General features: G+C 41.8%; 1 protein-coding gene across 2 annotated transcripts in view; it reads right to left on the reverse strand.

The window, feature by feature from the left end:
• Positions 1–351: 351 nt before the first annotated feature.
• The window catches only part of chchd6a (coiled-coil-helix-coiled-coil-helix domain containing 6a), a 70,587-nt gene continuing 53,258 nt past the window's right edge, over positions 352–17,680 (reverse strand). For both annotated transcript variants that reach the window (XM_012820869.3, XM_031566760.1), the window contains one exon: positions 352–1,527. In XM_012820869.3, the coding sequence (XP_012676323.1) occupies positions 1,504–1,527 (24 nt within the window). In that variant the 3' untranslated portion in view covers positions 352–1,503. The remainder of the gene's footprint in view (positions 1,528–17,680) is intronic.

The raw sequence follows: 17,680 nt of genomic DNA on the forward strand, positions 1-17,680 counted from the left end.
TGGTCTAGTCTGCCGAGCCCCCATCGCGTCAAAAAGGTAACCAACTGAGCGGGGGGCGGGGTGGTGTGCGCTGTTAGATAGAGCAAGATCAATCATACAGCTGTCTCTGGTGTCTTCTGGGGGTTTCATGTGTCTGGTTAGAGAAGGGCTCTGAGGTCTTTGTGTGTTTATTTTTGTATTTTATATGTTGCAACAAAAATAACTATACCTCATTCAGTATTTAAGCATGAATTCTAATGCAAAATTGTTTCAGCTTCAGGTATATATATTTGTAAAATTGTGTTCATACTGTATTTATGTGATCATAAATATTTTAGTTTGAAGATGGAACATTAACCAATTCAAGATCAATTCCATTTATCAAATACATCTCATTTATGTTTCAAGCTTAGATTCCAACGGCCCTTTACTGGGCACATATACTTCAATTACAGACATTTGATTTGTTCTTGTTTCCTTGGTAACACTTGTGTTGCTAATACCATGCTCTAAATATACCTGGAGGTTCAGGAGCAATAACATCTCAAATATTTAATAGCATGGATAACATTTTAGTACAATCTCATTTTAGTAAGCCATCACTTTTAAAAGGTGTACATTTTATTGCATGCACTTTCTACTTTCTTTCTTCTTTGCCACCTCATTCAACTCCTTGGTTCCCCTGCAGTCCCAGGATCCTTCACTCGCACTCAGCTTTTTCACTCGCTAGACAAGAAGAAATTGATGCACTGCAGCTTCTCCAGAAAATGTCAAAGCTATTTTCCAAATATGATGAGTGTGGCAAGTTTAAATCAACATCCCTCTCTACTCATGATAAAGGACTCTCTGCTGGGTTTGTAGGGAGGCCAGATCAGGTCATAAAAGCAGCTCTTCAGTTTTCAAGACCTGCGGTCCTTCACGGCACCGGAGTGTATGATACACTAATTTTGAATCCAATATGAGACGGTTCTGCTCTAGTGCACATCCTTCGCTCATGGTTGCTAAGATATTCCAACGGTCAAGGCTTTACATTAGAGTAGCAGAACACAGTTGACCCGCCTGAGTTAATGACCCAAAAAACCTGTGTGCAAATAGTTATCCTTACACCACTCATGATCTTTGACATGCTAATGTTATGAGACTCTGGAAGTCTGGAAGAAACATGCCATTTGCATGGGCAGGTGTTGCATGAACGGATATGGTTTAATACAATGCAATGCATACATATGTTCCTGATGAATACATTCCAGGACTTCCTGAGTAATATACACTGTTATAAAAACAAATTCAAGCCTATCACTTAAAAAAGTCAATTTTCTACACACTCTCTCGTACTCAGTACCTTCTTAAAGCCTTATGAATGTAGTCTGCTTTAGTGCAACTTCAAAAAATTAAGATTGTATGGTTTCATGAAAATTAAATTACAACATGGCAAAGCACCCCTACGCCTCCAGTGCATGGATGAGGAAGTGAGTGAGCGATGGCAGGTTCCGCTGGCTGGTCAGCTGACCGGAGTGATCCTCTTCAGCCGTGGTTTACCAGCAGGTTCTGTGTACGAGAGAGAACCAAACACAAAGTTGGTCAATTTGTGAATCAGCTATAACAGTTATGCAAGCAGGCATGTGGTCAGGTAAAGACATGTGTCACAGGAAAAATGGAATTATGTTTTGAGTCGCTGAGGAAAACAAAGTGGTAGGTCTAGTGGGTGTACTTTTTCCTTGTCTGGGTGCATGAGTACTAATCTGCCTAAAAGCTCCCATTTTAATAAAACCAATTAACATTCTTGGGCTGCAATTTCTGAAGACACCTGAATCCCAAATGTGAACCTCAGGATTGACTGTGCGCTCCAGATGCAGTAAGGTCTGGGTTTTCCTGTTCCCCAAAGTAAAAATCAGTCAAAGGTTTTGGGATAGAAGTGTGAAATGCCTTGTATATTGGGTGAATTGGCTGAGAACTGTAAAGTCAGTTTCAAATACCGTAAATCCTCAAATAAAGACCGGGATTCAATTAGAGGCCGGGCTTCAGATAGTAGCCGGGGGCGTGGTCGATACGGACAAATAAAGGCCGGGCCCCGAATACAAGCCGGGGGTAAAAAAAGGTACCGGTAGCATATTGTAACAAATCACGGAAGTGTGAAATATTTGTTATGGCTTTTTAATAAACCCTAAACACAACTCAATGTCAAAATGGCACAGGCTTTATGCCCTGGTAGAAGTTATCACGACCGTCACACACCTGTATAAACTCAGTCCCAACACAGAACAACGACATGCAATGAGAACAGTAAGGAACATTGTTAAGGAACATGGTTGAGCGCTAGTGCATCACATAGAGGAAAGTATGCGCCCGCCGCACGGCATTATGGGGCGACTATGTCGGCACGTTACAATATTTTACTGTAGCCTACCAGAATCAGTCCATCAGCACAAAGCAGACATCACAATTGAATTGAATGCATTTCATAAATACATGTTCTCCTCATGTTGGCTAATTTCATGGCTGTTTGCAATAAAAAAAAGAAATGTTTCAGCCTACAAGGCGAATTTGTTATTATACAGTTACTTGCCTAAACGATAGAAGACATTCCTCCAAAATACCTCTTTTTAATGATTTTGTTGCCGTTTCTGATTTCCACTAAGAAAAAGATGCGTAGCAACCCATTACTTGCTGACTTCAAGTTACAATGACTTTCCGCTACGTTAAATGACCGGACTTCTTGCGGAATGATATGAAAGATGTGAATTACAATTGCCAATGACAGCGGTCATTAACTTTTCGCAGTGGTGAATATCAAGAAATGACAGACCTGCTTGTTGGGGTGCCCCATTCAAATCGACTGAACTTTTTTGAACATTCTGAAGAGCCGTAAGAAATAAAGGCCTGCCCCTAATACAAGCCTGCCCCAAATACAGGCCGGTGCGCTGTGCAGACTAAGTAAATAAAAGCCCCGGCCACTATTTGAGGATTTACGGTATACTCATATGGGGAAGCTAAAAAAAACAGGAAAACATAATCTCAGAACTAGTTGTAAGAACCAAGTGTTGTATGTAGAGTCAACAGAAAAACCTTGCTTGATTTTGTGGTAATATGTACAATGCAGTTTGGGGTGCTTCAAGAGTGTTTACATTCCTTGTGTGACCGTATCATTAAAAAATTAATTTGTACATTACTGTACAGAACTGGCAGCACGTGACCATCAGATACTGACTGACTGATCTGTTGAGTAGTGGGAGCAGATACCATGATGCAACAACATACCTCTTCACTTTTTCTCTCGTGCCATCATATGCCTGACCCAAAATACCACAAAAGGTGAAACTGCAGACGGTGGATGGACATTTCAGAGCCCACAGATCACGTGGGGTTGAAGGTTGGTACACATCTGTCCTACAAGACAAGCCTTGACTCTAACATGATGGGTAATGCCGTAGATTAGCACAATTTCTATGCTTCCAATAATGCTCTTCAGCTAAAACTACAAGAATCCTGTGCCATCATGTGTTGGTGTTCAAAGAAAATATCATTAAATATCCTAATTTATAATTTTGTGAAGTTACTTTAGTGAGGAGAGGTATTTTGCCCCATCGGCATTATGAGACCTCAACTTAAACTGTAAAATATGTTATGAAAACTGTGAAGAATGTTATGAGCTTCATCTAAACAAACAAACAACAACAACAAAAACCAGGAAAAGAATGTATGCTGCTCCAAAGCACCTACTCCACTCTGTCTCTCTGCTGTAACACAGCATGCACAAGAGCTTTGGTTGCTCAGTAACCATTTTGCCAGCTTGTATCTTAAACAGAGATTTTGTAGGCAAGGGAATTTGACAATGAAATGTTTGAAACTCTTCATAATTTCTAATTTCCACACCAGCAATTTGAGTGCAAATTTGAGTGTAACAAACACACAAACAACAGTCATCCCAATCATCCAAACACCATCCCAGATGATTGTTAAATCAGTAGCCTAGTGCAGGGGTTCTCAAACTTTTGCAAGCTGGGCCTTGTTACTGATAGGCCTGACATGTCAAGGTTAGGCTATTGTTATTGTTAGGCCCATACAGACAATTATTATAACTATTTAATATTAATATTATTATCAGTAATAGTAGGCCTATTAGTAGGATATTCATTATTATCACCATCATTATGTTATTATTATTATAATTAATGATCATCGACCAATTACTATTATTGTATTATTATTATTATCATAATAATAATAAGTGTTATTATTGCTATCATTAGGATACTGTTATTTTTATGGGCCTCTTGTGATCTTTACAAAAAAAATCCTACAGGTCTGTCAATGTGAGACATGAGCCTGCTTTGCACTGCGAAGATCCTCAAATCTTGGGGCAATGTTTGACAAACATATCCTCAGGTCATCCTCAAACTGTGCGCGGTTGCGGTATTTAGTTTTGAGCACAGTCAGTCTTGAAAAGCAAAAATATGTCGAGGCGAAAAGGAGGAGCATTTTTAAGGCTATGTCGCAAAGCTGATCATTGCTACCCAGAATGACGAAAGAGGGGAGATGCTTAAGTCTACTGTCACTCTTCAGCTGCTCTTTCATGTCTATTGACAGCTCGTCTGCTGAGCAGATAAATGGATCCCGAACTCAGGCGAATGAACGGTTGTCCTCTTTGAAATAGGACCCAAACTGATTTCTGATATTCGGCGTGATACAGTGTAATTTGACATAGGTATTGCGCTGAGTTTAGCCCCTATCATTATTCTACACGTCTTGCGCGGCCGGCAAAATCAGTGTTTCGGCAATTGTATGGGGTTTGCCAAGCTTAGCAATTCTATGAGCAACTACATAAGATGCCTCCAGACACTGCTTGAAGACAGTGCTAAGCTTGGAGATGGTGGTTCGTTGTTGCTGGAGGCCATCACGTTTATGTTTAAAGTCCACAGGCTTCTCTTTCTGACTTTTACGAATCAGAAACTTGTCCATAGTTGTGTTTGTTTGCTGATGCAGTGTGTGTGAAGTTAATAAAGCTCTAATTTAAACGTCGTGTTCTTGTATGTGTGGTTGTGAACGACTTGCACACGAATAATGGATAAGGCTGTGCTAGGCAATGATTCCTAACAAAACGAACTGTAAACAATGTAGACAGGGAGAGCACAAAATAGTATTCAAGTGCTGGTGTTTTATTTGTTGCAACACGGTGGATGATCAAAAAATGTACAGGTAGGTGTTAAGGAGAAAAGGGCTAGCTGCAGTTGGAAGAAGGTAGCTAGCTAGGCTAGCTCTCGGGGCTACGAGCTTTTTCAAAAGACTGTGGAGCAAATTACTCCTTAGAATAGGCTACGAATAGACCTACTGCAAGTGCAGTAAGGTATTACTAAGGAAGGAGTGAGTCTTTAAAAAGACTGTTTATAAAGCAATGAATATCTGAATGATAGAGGAAACAAGAGAAATTGAACAAACTCTGCAGAGTGTCGTCTCAGGGTGAGCGCTTACCATGCCTGCGTTTTTTTTATATAATAATAAAACTTTATTTATATAGCACATTTCATGTAAAAGAATGCAGCTCAAAGTATTTTAATATTTTATATACTCGGAAGCTTAGGTGCAACTCGCGTTCAAATGATAAGACTCCGTTTTGATTGGTGGATCAGGAGCAAAACAGTATTTGATTTGTTTGGGTCAGTCCAGCCCCTTGCATTTCGCCACTGAGGGAGCTTTCACTAACCAGTGACAGGTCGGCAGTCGTTTTTTTTTCTCCGTCTGTGACATCGCGCCCCCCCTGGAGAGTGTTCACGCCCCCCACTTTGCGAACCACTGGCCTAGTGTATATCCATGATCAATACCATGTCCATGTCTATTGCAATGTTGGGTTCACAAAGGCTTTGTTCTTTTAACTGACACTCATCTAATTTAAAAACGATTGCTGCAGGTCCGCATTACCGCTCATCACCATAAAGTTGCCCGGACTTCAACTTCATTCTGACAACCTCACCGCCCAAGCTGTGTAGTGTACGGTCAGGCACCCCTCACTGAGGTGAGACTCACATAGGAAATGAATGACTTCCGGTCGCTTTGACGAGAGAGAGAGAATGAAAGAGAGAGAGAAGAAGATAAGCACCTGAGCTCAACCTTGGGTACCAGGGTGATGTGCTCAGCCCCTGAAAGGTCAAAGGATGGGGGAATAGGGCGTGCACTTCACGCCTCTCTGACCTTTCTGCCTCTGGGCTAATGCCCATGGGAGCCCCTGCAGGCTCCTGCTGCACCTCCCACCCACTCACAGAGGAGCAGCGGAGAGGGAGGGCCCGCTGTCCCCACTGTCATCAGGGCCACGCAAAGGTCACACTCCTTCCTTTCAGTCATTGTGTGGGCGGGAGTAAACACCCCAAACTCCTCCGCATGTCACCGTTGGGGAAGGAGGCCGAGGAACGGAAGGAGAAACTCTCTGCATGTCACCATTGGGGAAGGAGGCCGAGGAACAGAAGGAGAAACTCTCAGCTGTGCTCGCTTAGCAGATAAGAACATCACCTTGACTAGAACACAACAGAACATTCCTTTTCCTTGTGTTCTAGAGGTGTTCCAATGAGTTTTCTGTTTGCTGTGTTCTTTCTTCTTCAGTTAGGCAATAGTGAGCCTGTCAGACAACAGATATTACTGTGAAACCTTGAAGCAGCAGCACAAGGTTAGATTGGACACATTCTCTCTCTCTCTCTCTCTCTCTGTCTCTCGCTCACACACGCACACGCTCAGATTCATGACAGACTGAGAATCAGAGTACAGTAAAAATCAATAGAGCTCTTGTCGCAACTGGGACCATAACCGATCCACTTGGCCAACAGCGTGAAGGACATGGGTGTGATGGAGAGATGGACACACCTTTAGCTAGTGTGTGTGTGTGATCTGATGTGAGCCTGTGTTCACATGGGATTCTGCATGTGAACATCAGCTTTAACAATGGCCTCTGTTTTTGTGTGACAAGTTCAAATTGCAATGTTGAATGATCATTCCAGTGCAGTGCACAGCTATGTTCATTTGTTGTCTTTGCCCTACCCTAATGGAACTGTACATTGAGTACATTTTTACCTCACCTCACTTTTTTGAAAAATCAAAGACAGACAGACGCACGCACGCACGCACGCACGCACGCACACTCAAGTTCTAAAAGACCTACTGAAGAAAAATAATTGGACTGGAGGTTGAAAAAGACTGCAACCTGAGCCCTAATGAATAAAGCCCTTTTTGAGAAACACGTGAACTCCAAATCTGTTTCATTTTTAATAAAATAAGTCCCTTTCAGATGCCAGATTCAAGCACAAAGAAACACTGTGCTCTATGCAGATGAAGGCGACGACACACAAGCACCACACATTCCCACACACACACACTGAGCTCAGCACTTACACCCTGTCTTATAACACACATACATAACATTCTACAACTACTTTCTTCAGAAATCTCTTCTATAATCGGAGTTGAACCCGAGACCTCCACACAGCCCAAACAAAAGCTCACTCTGAGCACCAGTCTTCCCAGCGGTTTCCCCAGCTCCTGCCCCAGCTCCTGGTCTATCTGCCTGGTGTATTGTAGCCCTCCCTTTCCCCCAGCTCCTGGTCCTGGTCTATCTGCCTGGTGTATTGTAGCCCTCCCTTTCCCCCAGCTCCTGGTCCTAGTCTATCTGCTCGGTGTATTGTAGCCCTCCCTTTCCATCAGGGCAGGCTTCTGCTCCCTGAATTGGAAATCCATCTTATCTGATGACTGGCAGGCAATCAGGATTCCAAAAGCTAGTGCCTTCCTCTCGTGCTGCTGGAGAAGAGAGGATGGAGGGAGGCAGGAGGAGGGCAGGGGGGCCGGGGGGGTTGGGGGTCCTCATGTGATGTGATGAGGAGGGAGAGCTCTTGGTGGATTTCTTTTTTTAATGCCAAATTTTTGTCCTCCTGTGAAGCTATTTCCACCGCCACACTAGCCTGTTGACGGATAGACCGGCGCCTAGCCTGGAATCTTTCAAAGCAATATTCCGCTGAATTCTCCAATAATGGACCAGGCAGAACACTTCGATTTTTCTTGACATTATTAGCTTTGATGATAACAGCTATGAATTTGTTTGCTCAGAGACTGCACATTAAAGTAGCCTCGGCTACAATGGGGCCTTCAGAGTGGCACTTGGAGAAGATGAATAGACAGATAGATAAATAAATAAATAAATAAATAAAAGCCCGGGCAATAAAGCAGATATTTGCTTGGGGTCATTTTTCATTGTTGCCTCCTAAGAGTGTGAACCTGAGCCCTGGGAGTGGGGCCAAATGTCAGGCAGTACGAGCGTGGCACTGTTATTTACGGGAAAACAAAGCAGCTCCTAAAAAAACAGCAAAATTGTTTGTTTGTTTGTTTGTTTGTTATTTCTTTCTTTCTTTCTTTCTTTCTTTCTTCCTTTCATCCCAGCTGGTGGACAGAGTGCTGTTTTCACCCAGGGGAATGGACAGAAAGGTCTCCTGCTCCGTCTCGTCCATTGTTCAGGTTGCATCTCATAACACAAAGCCGTGCGCGTGGACCCTGTCATTATCTTGGCGATCGCAGAGAGAGTGTGGTGGCAGGGCTGTTGATACGCATCACGAGGCTCCAGTTGGCCATTGTTGAGACGTGCGAGTCGTCCTGTTGAGTTCCTTTGTCTCATAATGGCCTAGCCGAACAGCACCCAACAGAGTCTGTACACAAGAGAGCAGAGCCCACAGACCTGCCTAGATGGAGCTTTTGATAGCACCGCAGGAACCAGGACAATGGGGGAAGGAACAGGAGAGATTGCTGAAGATAAAGAAAGGCAAACGGTGAAAAAAGGCGAGGGAGTTGGATTAAGACGCGTGTAACCCGTGTTCCCACTTGAGTGTGCTGCTATGAAGGTGTTGAACGTTAGTGAGCACTTTTACTGATTTGTACTGATTAGTGTTGATTGTTACTGTATTTAAGATAAAGCACACATAATACTAAGTCAGTGACAGAATGGTATCCACACAGATCAGTAGCCTTTTTAGTCCGCTATTCATTTGATCATTGTTATCCTTCTTGCCTTTTGTGTTCTTAGCTCCACTACCTGACCTAGATCACAGACATTGATGCTTTTGTATTCTTAGCTCCACTACCTGACCTGGATCACAGACACTGATGCTTTTGTGTTCTTAGCTCCACTACCTGACCTGGATCACAGACATTGATGCTTTTGTGTTCTTAGCTCCACTACCTGACCTGGATCACAGACATTGATGCTAAACAAACGTTGACACAGGACACGGTGCTAGTAAATCTCATGTATTTGCAGAAAAAGGAGCCTATCATGCAAAAACCTCTTATGACTACAGTGGAAACAGCTGATATCGATCATAGCGTTACAGCGATCAACTGCTTGTATGGATCAAAAGGCTTGGGACAGAATCATTCCTATACAAATGCTGTCGAAATAATTGACAGGAGAAAGAAAGTAATGGACTCTCAATGAAAAACACAGTCTCCTTAAAGCTTAAGACAAACTGCCCAAAACAAGCCGACGAGATGCAGCAGTGGAACTTGGTGTTCCTCAGGCTTGTGTAGTCTACTCAAACAACAAGAAACAGCTGTGCTGCTAGCCATGGACACAGCTGTGCTGCTAGTGATGGACACAGCTGTGCTGCTAGCAATGGGCACAGCTGTGCTGCTAGCCATGAACACAGCTGTGCTGCTAGCCATGGACACAGGACATGAATGCGCACGAGGAAAGAACCTGCGGTTGAAACCGCCCTCATCAGGTGGATTAATAATGTTAGAGCAATTTCAAAAGAGAGAGAGAGAACACTGTGTATCAGAACCTGCACGCGGAGGCTGCTGAGGCTGAAACGTTTTCACATGATGAATGGCTGCTGGACCGCTGGGGACAGACCAGACAAGAATACACAGAGGAAAACATTTGGAATGCCAATCTATTTTCGAGCACTACCTGATAGTACCTTGATCTTTATATGCGTCAATGAAATTCAGTAAATCGCAAAACTATCAGTTTTATTACTTGATGTTCATATATTAAATAAATAAATAATACATTTTTGTCATTAATATACAAATGTCTATTAGAAAGTAGTCTGCCTGAGAAATAAATGTTAAAAATGGGTTATAATCGGTCATTAAAACCACTCGATTACAGTGATCAATTTAACCCGGACAGACATGATCAATATAAGCGGTTTCCACTGTATATCATTTGAACTACTATATCAGGCAATCCTAATCAGGATTTTACTTGAGTAAAAATATGGCATCAAATTAGGTTGAGAACAGAAAGTTCCTTTTTTTTTCTTTAGGAGTTTGACATGTAATGTTGTAATTTTTGCCTCCACCTTGTCCAATATTCACATCAGTAGCCATTACATCTTCTACATACATGTATATACATGAACAAACTGATCTTTGGTGCTGCGAGAAAATTATTAGATTATTTATTAGTTTTTGGTCATTGGCACTACATGATCATTTTTAGATGTTGCCATTTTTATTTGTTTTCATTTGTTGTCATTATTTATTTAAAGAGGATGAACTAATGGGCTTCCATTTTTAAAACCAATAAAGTTTGTCAACACAACAGTGATGAAGGAGAAGAGACAGAGAAAGAAGCAGCTCTGGGGACTTTCATTTAAAACGACGCTTGAGCTTCTCTTTAGCTCTTTATCTATCTTGTGTCACCTCAGAAATAGCTTGAAAATGAACACATGTCTTAGCTGTAAGGCACGGGCTAACACTGAAAAGTCTAATCCCCTGGGAGTATCCCTCTAGAGGCCTTGCCATGGTTGGGGCTGATGGATCTATCAGAGTGGGGGTCCAAGCCTGCTCAGACTGGAACCAGGGGCTTAGCGGGGGCTGGCCTGCAGAGGCTAAGCCAAATTCTCTGGTGGGTGAAGAGGGCCTAAGAGGTGGGAAGTTGTAGAAGCCCAGCAGAAATAGAGGGATACTGACAAAGAAGCAGTTCAGGAAGAGGGTGTACAGACTGATGACAGCCACAGGAAGGACAACGTTAAAAAGAGACAGAGGTAGAAAAAGTAGTTAGGAAAGTCAGCAAGAGGTACTGGCTCTTCTCGCTTTTATTGGTATTCCATTGGGCAAACCTGGCACCTAGTATCAGGGTTGGGTAGCTGTAACCAGATTAGAAAAAATAAGAAAATAAGTAACTATATAATAGATTACATTTTTTAAATATGGCCATTTTGAAATTATGAAACTTTTTTTCATGATAACCATTGCTATTAAAGGTAAGTGATTTGACCGAGTATGTTGTACTGGGTGACCAGGCGTCCGCTTTGTGTTGTACTGTGTTGTGTTGATCCATTGTCCCACATATTGAGATAATGTGCCATAGTTTCATTGGTAATTTGGTTTTTAATTGTCATAAATAAAAATATATGGATGAGTTATTTTACCCCACCTGGCACATGAGCGGTTGATGCCATTGTGGTATAGTTTCTACTCTACAGTGTTACGTCAAAAGCAGCAACCTGGCTTATAGAAATATAATATAGGCAAGCTTTTCTAAAAGCCTGGCTTTCATCCGATGGATGAGAAAAGAGCAGGACAATCGTCAAATACGCCGCCGCCGACGGACATGAATTAAATAATCTGAACACAATTTACACAAACTTTGCAGATAAAAGCTACCAGGCATCATCGTGGCCACAAAAGAAAGAAAATATTATCTTAATTTGTGTGCCTTAAACAGCATTGTGCATCATCTTTCATTATTTGTATTTGAAAGTAATCCAAATGTATTCAGATTAGATTACATTTTTTTGTAATCAAATAGCTTGCGTTTCTAATTACAAAAATTGCCATGTAATTTGTATTGAGTGATTTGTACCTGATACCTGGTACTAGTTTCGGTACCACCTCCGTCGAGGGTCCAAGCGAGCTGAGGCAATACCAAAAGGTGACGTGAAAACACTACAGACCACTGATTGGTCAGAGAGAATCGTCACTAAAATGATCACACATAAGCTAATGTTAGCTACCAGGTTAGTTTACCCTTGAGCACCACGCCTTGTGTCATTGTCTGAACTCGGATGTAGAATTTCCCAACCTCTCCTGTTTTTTTAAGGCAGTCTTTTGCCTTGCTGCCTTCAGCCTCTTCTGAACCAAAAGCTGTGACAAACATACCGACGTCATGGCAGTTTCATGCGGCGTTAACTAAACTGCTGCGGAAGTACCTGGGACCAAAAGCGAGTAGAGTGGAGTTGAGCCAGTACCAAGCAGTGGAAAAGTGTCTAAAGTGAGCTCACCTTTTGTTCTTTATTGGTAACTTCATTTCACACTTCATTTGCTTGACCAGTACAGAGGGAGAAAACTAAATCAAGACTAATAAAACCATCTAGGCTCTTCTTGTGAACTTCTCAACAGATCCAGCTAATTACTGTTTTACCAAGTGTGAAGACTCAAGTGTTGAGGTCAATTTAATGCTGTTTTACACTTCTTTGAAATCACCATCGTTTGGTTCCATTCCATTTATACAAAAGGAAGAAATCTTGCTATGCTTTGGACGTACCACAATTATGTCAAGAACAAAAAGAGTATGCCTGTTTGCAATTTCGACCCTTAATTTAAATTTAAACTCTCCACAAACCCATAAAATCAATCAATGAGCTTGTCAAAAAGTAAACTGGAAGTCCACTAAAAGTTCACAAACTAACCAATTAAAGTAAAATAAACTTTTCATCCACTTGCTAGCCATAACTGCAGAGGTCTGTTCAGTGTTTACACTTCACAGTAGGAGAAGACTCTCTCCCACTACCATCATGGCAAAAAGCAGGACAATTGAACAATCACTGCTTTCAAACCACCGCACCTCAAAGTCTGGCTGCAAAAGTTGTTTTGAGTTCTGCTGGCAACATGTCTTGTTAAGCTTATTCCTGTTTCAGCCTCTAAGAGCACCATTATTTGGACAAACAAAGCCCAGAGAAAGGGGTGAAAGTCACCACAGAAAGGAAAGATAATCGCCTCTCGCTCTGATTGGCCTGTGCCCGTATGGGCGAAGAAGCAGATCAATGATCTTGTGTGAAGAAAGCTGCTTTTGACAACAGGCAACACAAATATGGAATGAAATCAATAGTGATAATAATAATAATAGCATGCTGGGGCATAGAGGGACTGCTGGGGTGCAGAGTGTGTGGATTGTAGCTTTTAAAAGTAGAATGAGGGAGAGAGTGAAATAGAAAAGGACGAAGAGGGAGAGGAAAAACAGGGGATGGAGAGTCATGCCATGGCAGAGCGGGAGTGAGAATGACAGAGAGTGGAAGGGAGAAGCTCTGAGCTGATGAAAAGAAGGGGTTCATGATAGTGCAGTGGTCCAGGACCTTAAACCACTAACTTCAGGGTTCCCATACCTTTTCAGAGATAGAATTACAAAACCCCCACCCAAAACCTGTTTTAAACTTCCATGTATATATGCAATTATTTCTGGCTAAACAAAGAGAATAATAACATATTACTCTGACTTGATATAAATATGATTTCATATAAATGATTTACATTACCTACAAATTAGCTATTTTCCAATTTTCATTCCATCCCCAGGCTTGAAAACTGATCATTTCAATTTGAATGGCTCTCATGTTTTCTATAACAGTGAGGAACAAACTTACACCACGATCTTCATCTACCTGCTTAGTGTCAGATTCACTGAATTTAACTGAATGTACATTTAATTTACAATTTGGCAATTGCTCACAAGGATGTGTGTTAAATGATGGTACTTTGTTAAAATCTCAAAAGAAAACGTACATATACTGTAATTCACAGATGTAGCTAGGCAAATATTGATAACCGTAATCAGCCGTTTGAACAGGTAGTAAGGAGAGTAAGATGCTTTGCCACCACTCACTCTGTCCATACATGGCAAAGTTTATGTTACGCAGTCATGGTCCAGCCTCGAGGCAGTTGTCACGTGAGACTTTACTCAAGCGCCCAAGCTACAGGATTTGTATTAAAAAGAAGTAGAATTATTCACCTCATGGCTCAGTGGTCTGTGAAGTGGCAGTGGAGGCTGATTAGAAAGTTCACTTTCTTCCTTATTTCTCCCAAGTGCCCCTTCACTTATTACGTTCAACAGAGACCCAAAAAGAACATCCCATTTGTTTGCTGGTCAAATATTTCCAGCAGCTAGACATTGGACATCTCTATTGCATCTCATTGGACATCTCTATTGCATCTCTATTGCATCTCTATTGGACATCTCTATTGCATCTCTATTGCATCTCTATTGGACATCTCTATTGGACATCTCTATTGCATCTCTATTGGACATCTCTATTGGACATCTCATTGGACATCTCTATTGCATCTCTATTGCATCTCTATTGGACATCTCTATTGCATCTCTATTGCATCTCTATTGGACATCTCTATTGGACATCTCTATTGCATCTCTATTGGACATCTCTATTGCATCTCATTGGACATCTCTATTGCATCTCTATTGGACATCTCTATTGGACATCTCTATTGGACATCTCTATTGCATCTCTATTGCATCTCTATTGCATCTCTATTGCATCTCTATTGGACATCTCTATTGCATCTCTATTGCATCTCTATTGCATCTCATTGGACATCTCATTGGACATCTCATTGGACATCTCTATTGCATCTCTATTGCATCTCTATTGGACATCTCTATTGCATCTCTATTGCATCTCTATTGCATCTCTATTGGACATCTCTATTGCATCTCTATTGCATCTCATTGGACATCTCATTGGACATCTCATTGGACATCTCTATTGCATCTCTATTGGACATCTCTATTGCATCTCTATTGCATCTCATTGGACATCTCTATTGGACATCTCTATTACATCTCTATTGGACATCTCTATTGCATCTCTATTGCATCTCTATTGGACATCTCTATTGGACATCTCTATTGCATCTCTATTGCATCTCTATTGGACATCTCTATTGGACATCTCTATTGGACATCTCTATTGCATCTCTATTGGACATCTCTATTGCATCTCTATTGCATCTCTATTGGACATCTCTATTGCATCTCTATTGCATCTCTATTGGACATCTCTATTGGACATCTCTATTGGACATCTCTATTGGACATCTCTATTGCATCTCTATTGCATCTCTATTGGACATCTCTATTGCATTTCTATTGGACATCTCTATTGGACATCTCTATTGCATCTCTATTGGACATCTCTATTGCATCTCTATTGCATCTCTATTGGACATCTCTATTGCATCTCTATTGCATCTCTATTGCATCTCATTGGACATCTCTATTGCATCTCTATTGGACATCTCTATTGCATCTCTATTGGACATCTCTATTGGACATCTCTATTGGACATCTCTATTGGACATCTCTATTGCATCTCTATTGCATCTCTATTGGACATCTCTATTGCATTTCTATTGGACATCTCTATTGGACATCTCTATTGCATCTCTATTGGACATCTCTATTGCATCTCTATTGCATCTCTATTGGACATCTCTATTGGACATCTCTATTGCATCTCTATTGCATCTCATTGGACATCTCTATTGCATCTCTATTGGACATCTCTATTGCATCTCTATTGGACATCTCTATTGCATCTCTATTGCATCTCTATTGGACATCTCTATTGCATCTCTATTGCATCTCCATTGGACATCTCTATTGGACATCTCTATTGGACATCTCTATTGCATCTCATTGTCATCCATTAATGAGAGAGTTGAATGCTTCCACAATTACAGGTCTTTGCTTAAAATAATTTTTTGCTCATAATTTCATTTTAATTTCAACTGTGACTACCCTAACTTCTTACTTTACCAGAAAGAAATTGATTTCACAAAGACCAAATACATTATTCAAGCTCCCCATGGTGCCCCCTGAAGTTCACTTAATTCTTCTCCCTCAATCAGACTACTTGATGAAATCACCAAGGTGTAAATTTAACCTTCAGCTACTATATTTCTAGGCCATTCCACACATCCCTGTCAACTCCGACATATAACGCTTTTTACAATTTCTGCACTGCAGTATTTCTTGTGTTCGTTCTGCCTGTACCTTTCATGGGAACCCTCCCCTCTGGTCTCTGGACCTCATAGAGCCCCTTCCAGCTCTTAGTTCTCTCCCCTCTGGTCTCTGGACTCTATAGAGCCCCTTCCAGCTCTTAGTTCTCTCCCCTCTGGTCTCTGGTTTCCATAGAGCCCCTTCCAGCTCTTAGTTCTCTCCCCTCTGGTCTCTGGTTTCCATAGAGCCCCTTCCAGCTCTTAGTTCTCTCCCCTTTGGTCTCTGGACCTCATAGAGCCCCTTCCAGCTCTTAGTTCTCTCCCTCCTAAAGCTGGAGAAGTCCAGTGAGTCATGGCCTCATTAGGCCCCAGCCACAGACCCTCACCAGTGAAGCGGATCGAACCTAATGCACTCAGTCATTTTACAAAGGGAGTCTGGACAGACAGCACTGCCACTGTTTAATACAGGAGCGGGAGAAGGGTGAGGGGTGCCTGTGACAAGAGTGTGTTTGTGTGTGTGTGTGTAGACAGATATGGAGCTGACAAGTAGACATCACCATAACATAGAGGTCTCATATGAAAATAATTTGTCCTAATAAATGGCATCACAGCAGAAAGGAAGCAGCTAGCATCCAGAGAAGGCAAGAGGAGTTTTCAGATAATTTACATTTATTTATACATACGTATGCTCCAAATATGCTCGATAAACAACAGTGGTCAACATGCTACAAAGGTTGAAATGTGTGATGTGCTAACAAGTAAAGCATGGCAACATGAAACACACTGGGTGTCCATAAACACATGGAACCATAATCACAACAAGATCCATTACACAATGCACATGGCTAATGAGGAGTACTGGGAGGACTGTGCAGGAACCAGTGTGAACACTGATGTAGTGAAGTGGATATTGGGGAGAAAGTTCAGACTTTAGGGCCTATTGCCACAGCCAGAGGGAGAAGACAGATAGAAGTTTCTTTTGAGGCCCTACAAATATTCATAGGCTTCTTCAGCCCTGTACTGCACTGCAACATCAATCGAGAGTCAGACACGCTACCCTAGGCACTCTCCAATCTCTGTCTCTCCCCTCATTTTCTCTCTCAAATGCAGACACACACACACACACACACGCACACACGCACACACGCACTGTTTCTTCATGCTAAATGTGAGGCAGCTCAAAACATCTATCACCATCAAAGTCAAACTCCATTCTCCCACTACAAACGACTGGAGAATTCCTTCAAGCATGGATTGGTCAATCTCAAGTCATTACGCCAGACAGGAGGGAGGTGAGGTGGGGCATCCCCTGAGCCAGATCGGACATCCCACCATCAGCCACCCTCTCTCTCTCCATCTCTTCCCCTCATACACTGCATCCCATCATCAGCCACCCTCTCTCTCTCTCTCTCTCTCTCTCTCTCTCTCTCTCTCTCTCTCTCTCTCTCTCTCTCTCTCTCTCTTCCCCTCATACACTGCATGGACTGGACTGTTTCCCCCTGTGTCAGTCTGAGATTATCTATTCTAATGATCTAATGAGTTTACAATATTTCACCATTTTAGACAACTATGAACAGCCAAGTTGTAGTTCAACTACAGTTATTCATTGAATCGAAATTTAACGCAAATTCTTCATGGGACCATGATTTCTCTCCCCCACATAAGGTATTGCTCTAATCCATGGCTCCAATTAGCATTCCAGAGAGAAGTCTTG

The sequence above is a fragment of the Clupea harengus genome, chromosome 4 (genome assembly GCF_900700415.2).
Source record: "Clupea harengus chromosome 4, Ch_v2.0.2, whole genome shotgun sequence".
Classification (NCBI taxonomy): Eukaryota; Metazoa; Chordata; class Actinopteri; order Clupeiformes; family Clupeidae; genus Clupea; species Clupea harengus.